We start from the raw sequence: 5,333 nt of genomic DNA on the forward strand, positions 1-5,333 counted from the left end.
GGTAGAGGTCCTCCAACTAAGGGTAGACCACCAAAAGCTGCTACCAGCACTGTCATAAATGCTTCTGCAAATACACAGCCTTCTCAAGCTTCCTCAAGATCATCAGTGAGGATCCGAGCAAATGCAAACAAGGGAGGAAAATAGAGGATGAGAAGAGGGGGATAAGCAACCGAGGTCAAGATTAATAGATGCAAAGTTGCATTTTTTGTGCAACCACGTGCTACGTCACATGGTTGCTAGGTCTAATCTTCTACTTAGATGATTAGAGCTAGAGTTTTATGCAACTTAATCCAAACATTTGTGTTTTGTTAGTTTGGATGTAAACGTACATTATGCATCTATTATATTTGGTTGCTAACTCTGAACAAGTTTCTGGAAATTTTATGGTTTTCCTGCAATGTTCGATATGGATTCCTATTAATTGTTTGCTAGTGTTTTTCCTATTAATTGCTTGGTACGTGGTGTCTTGATCCACTTTTGTGATTTTTTTTTGGAAAATTGATGTTAATTTGAGGACACTTTGATGTAATCTATTATATTTGGTTGCTAGTGAACAAGATTTCTGGAAATTTTATAGTTTTGCTCAACTTTTGGTAATTTTCTGGTGTTTGTCTAGTTCTCTTCATATTTTGGAAATTTTGGAGTTTTTGATCCACTTTTCTGGAATTTTTTGAGAAATTGTTGTTTGAGGAAATATTGGTTTAAGGTTTAGTTTATAATATTTTGTTAAATTTTGGAGGCAGGTGTTTAATTGACTATTTTGCCCTCTCTTGGGGTGTAGAAACTGAAATGTGGGTCAACCTTGTCTGCTCCACATCAGCGCATGACGTCATGTTCAGTGCGAGATTTAAATTTTGGTCGAGATTGATGTCATTTTGAAAGTTTAGGGATGAGTCTGATTAAAAAAAAAATGATGTATCAGATTGATTTTAGATCTAAAGTTCAGGAGAGTAAACTGAAATTTTTCCAAATGTTAATGAGTTGCTCAACAAGAGTTTATTATTTTTCAAGTGACACTGTAGCAGTGACGCCACAAAAACACAAACTGTTATGTATATCTCTAACTTCCTAACAAGAATTAGATATGGGGAAGCATTGAGTACATGAAGAAGAAGAGATGAAGAAGAAGAATAGTGCACGAGGCTCCCTTAGCTTGAATGGAATTCTGCGTAAAGCTAGCTAGAGTTTCTTTTTGGTTATCAGGTCTGTTCTGTAGAGAGAAAAGGGATTCCCGGTCAGACTGTTGGGTCTTTCTGCTGAATGTCAGAGTACTGTTGCTTACACGAAGCTTTGTAATGCTTTCTTTTCAGTCCAGAAAGGACACCTGACCCTCAATTACTAATCTTGGTGCGACGTACAAGAAAAGCTGCAATTGGCTCCAAGTTCAAATTTTACTTCTCAAGCCATCTTTCTTAGGTAGAATCATTCTATGACAGATTTACAGAAAGATTGTTACGAATTCTAAACTTGAGGAAGCTCCATGAGGAAGGAGGTATTTCAGCTTCTGATATATAACAACAAAAATCATACCCAGTTCTATGCTCCTCAACAGTAAGCCTAACAAAATTTTACCACCAAGTACCTCTACTAAAAATGAAGAGATAAGCAATTATATATGTGACATATTATGTGAAGCTACATTTGAGAATATTCATACGATGTTCCTCGTAGAAGATCGAACCTCGTACCAATTCATTTTCCTTTGAAAGACAGGATCATGAAGTTGCCCTCAAGTATGTTGTTTAGGTAACGAGGGAGATTCACTATGATCAATGGGAGAGGGGAAAACATCAGACATTGTGTCCCATGAAATGTTTTCATCCTTCTTTCGTCTTCTGTCCAAGAAGGCCGGTTTCATAGGTAGTGTTTCAGTCATCTGAACTTTGCATGTTAACATTGCTACAATGTCTGACATGGGGGGTCTCAGATTTGCATGAGGCTGAAGGCATAAGAATGCCACATTGATTGCTTGCATAACATCCTTCCCCTCAAATCCATCTTCATGCAGTTTTGGATCGAGTAGATCAGTCACCTCTGATCTCTCGTATAACTTCCACGCCTGAAATTTTTTAAGTGAAAATTAGTGCCAAGATTTCAAACATTTCTAAGAAAACCACTAATTGCTGAAAGAGTAAAAGCTTACGTATTCAGGCAGGTATTGCATTTCTGATGCTAGCTTAAGATCTGTGTTTTTCCTGCCACTAATTATTTCAAGCACAAGGACTCCAAAACTATATATATCCGCCTTTTCAGACAGTTGTCCTCTAATAGCATATTCAGGCGCTGTATATCCTCTGAGGAAACAGGTAAAGGGAGTTAATTAAAAGAGAAAGACCAAAGTTTCTGAAAGGAAATAATACTCCCAAAGACACTTTTTAGTGCTATGTCCTTTACATTCATGCTTCCAACATTTGATGGGTTACAAACAAATTGCGCAATTCATCACCTAATCTCATATGTCAGATGACTTGCTGTATTACTTTCACTTTTGCATGACCAAATCCAGATTTATCATATAAACGTAAACCATTTTTCTATTGAAGACAAGAAATGATTTGAATTCCTATAAAACAGAAGTTCAACCGGTTTAATTTATCTATGGTATCAATGTATAGTAAAGTTGATACGAAGTTCAACCGGTTTAATTTATCTAATTTATCTAACAGATGTGATGTTCAAACAAATATAGGGAAGAAATAAAGTTGATATGAAGTCTTTGGTTGGTAAAGAAACTAGAGTCTATATCAGAAAATTCAGAGCTGTAGAGACAAAAGTGGAAGCATACTAGACCCTTGATGATTGTGATGCTTGCAGCACAATAAGTCCTGTTCTTTTCAAAATGACTATTCTATTTTCCATCTCTCTTTTCTTCCCTTCCTGTTTCCCTTCCTGTATTTTCTTTCAGAAAATGGGCTATATGTAATACCAAATCTTTAACTACTGTTTAACATATGTCGTCTAATCATTGACTTAGGAAATTTTTATATTAGCTGAAGGACTTACAGAGTTCCCGCAAATGTTGTACTGAGATAAGCTTGGTCTTCAGGGAAGAACCTAGCTAGCCCAAAATCTCCAATCCTTGGTTGAAACTTTTCATCAAGAAGAATGTTGCTCGCCTTGATATCTCGGTGGATAATTCTTAGTGGGGAATCCTCATGTAGATATTGTAAGCCTCTAGCGATTCCAACAATTATCTGGAACCTAGTGCTCCAGTTCAGGAACAGATCACTTTTCCCTGTTTTTCATCAAAAGGAATCATAAGCAATAATCAAACCGAAATGATAAATTTGCACTTTAGATGGATGAAACATGAAAGGAAAACTAGCCAAGAAATTAATACCATATATTATATGGTCCAAGCTCTTGTTTTTCATGTACTCATATACCAAGAGTCGCTGAGGCCCGTGTGAACAACATCCAACAAGTTGAACCAAGTTCCTGTGTTGGACGCTAGTGATCAACCTTACCTCTGCAAGAAACTCATTTTCTCCTTGTTGGGATTTATCAAGAGATAACCTCTTAACAGCAATTAACCTCCCATCTTTTAATTTTCCCTAAGAAAAAGATATAATGCATGTTAGAAAAGAAGGACACTTAGAGTATGTGTCTCAAGATCCCAACAATGTGTTCTATTCAAGTGTATTATTGTTTTGGTTTATCATATCAGTTGAATAATGTTCCCTCTGGAAACTTGTAGTGTGCAGATATGTCTCACTCTCAACCCTAGAACGTTCATGCAAAAAAGTTTAAAAAAAAAAAAAAAAAAAATAATTACTACCACAATATGTTCCATAGGTCCAGGAATAGTACCTTGTAGACAGGGCCGAAGCCACCTCTCCCAAGTAGATTGCTCTTATGGAAGTTCTTCGTTGCCTTCTTCAATGTTGGGAAGTCAAAATAGCTTATTGTTCTAAGGATTCCACTGAATGCGTCTGTCGATGCTGCATTAAAAAGAAAAAGTATTAACAGTGAGGTTATGATCAAGATTCTGGTTGTTATTTGTTTGATCAATAATCTAACCTGGCCGTTTTCTTGCTCTTGCTACCAACTTCTTAATCTCTTCTGGTTTGATCTTTTTCCGAAAGATATATACAATTATAAGCAGGATGATGAGCATGACTATCCCTCCAAGAAAAAAGAACAAGGCTGTAGACCGCGACTTAGATGTGGAGGGTTCTGCTGAAGACATCACTACAACCAAAAAATTGTAAATCTGTATTAGTAGGTTGGACTCAATTGAAATAAGATATACTCAAAACAAAGTTGAGCAAGACAATGAGATCATTAATTGAATTGTTCTAATGCATGGATCTGTGAATATGATGTGACCACAAGCCATTAGATGCACCTTCCTTCATAACTCTCTGTCAGTATCTCATAAGAACCTTACAGGTCAATGAAAAAAACCATTCAGATTAAGCACCCCAAAGCTATAACACTTCTGGTTTCGGTCAGTTAGTCTCTTTGCTAGTGCCTAGTGCTAATCTTATCATGAAACCCTTGATATTGTTTACAAAATATGCATGATTGATCACTAATACATACATATATGAGCAGATTTGATGATTGATCATATCCTCTACAATACCATCAAATATACATATATATATATATATATATATATATATATATATATATTGTGTTTTATGAATGATTGAGGATGCAAAAACTGAAACCATATAAAATTTCCAATAGATAATAAAACTGAAACCAAGGCTCCTCTGGTATGATCACTGTGACAATTTTAGCAACATGACCAATATGCAAGGCTGATGTTTTTTTGCAGCAAACCAGCAAAGCAATCGTTACCTTCCAGTAAGAGACGAGTCATGGTGAGGCAATAGTTTTGTGTTGCAGCAGAAAATGTGGAGAATGGTGTTGCTGGTATAATGGTATTGCACTACTGGCTGCTCAACAACAGCAGCACCAGAAACTGCCACATTCATCCATTGTTGGGTTTTTCTTGCATTGGTAAAAGACTTGTGGGGGAGAGACTGAGGGAAAGACATAGAGGGTTAGCATAGAAGTAATCGATAGAAAGGAATATCGGACATTACAATATGTGTGGGTTTTTGGCCACTAATTGGAACGAAGTTTTGTCAATTGCTCAAAGACAAACTTAATGATTTGAATGACGTACTTCAGTATCAGTAATAGTAACACAGACATATAGGTATTATATGTATTAGTCCAGTTCTTTCTGGAAACTCATACTCATCGAAGAAAGAAAAAAAATTCATTCAACTCATGCATTGCATCGGTAAATTTCATTCCATCTGGCTTTGGCTCTTCCCCCTACTCGACCGGATACCATGCAGAGAATTTTACCGTGG

General features: G+C 36.4%; 1 protein-coding gene across 1 annotated transcript; it reads right to left on the reverse strand.

Annotated features, from left to right (window-relative positions):
• Window positions 1-1,485: 1,485 nt before the first annotated feature.
• LOC101313022 (probable LRR receptor-like serine/threonine-protein kinase At1g56140-like) lies at window positions 1,486-4,878 on the reverse strand. The gene is made up of 7 exons (XM_004299739.1): window positions 4,810-4,878; window positions 4,021-4,191; window positions 3,811-3,941; window positions 3,341-3,554; window positions 3,004-3,235; window positions 2,144-2,294; window positions 1,486-2,059 (listed from the first exon to the last, which is right to left on the reverse strand). The coding sequence occupies exons 1-7, from the start codon at window positions 4,829-4,831 to the stop codon at window positions 1,730-1,732; spliced, it is 1,251 nt and encodes a 416-aa protein (XP_004299787.1). The 5' UTR covers window positions 4,832-4,878; the 3' UTR covers window positions 1,486-1,729.
• Between the last annotated feature and the right edge of the window lie 455 nt (window positions 4,879-5,333).

This window comes from Fragaria vesca, linkage group LG5 (genome assembly GCF_000184155.1).
Source record: "Fragaria vesca subsp. vesca linkage group LG5, FraVesHawaii_1.0, whole genome shotgun sequence".
NCBI lineage: Eukaryota > Viridiplantae > Streptophyta > Magnoliopsida > Rosales > Rosaceae > Fragaria > Fragaria vesca.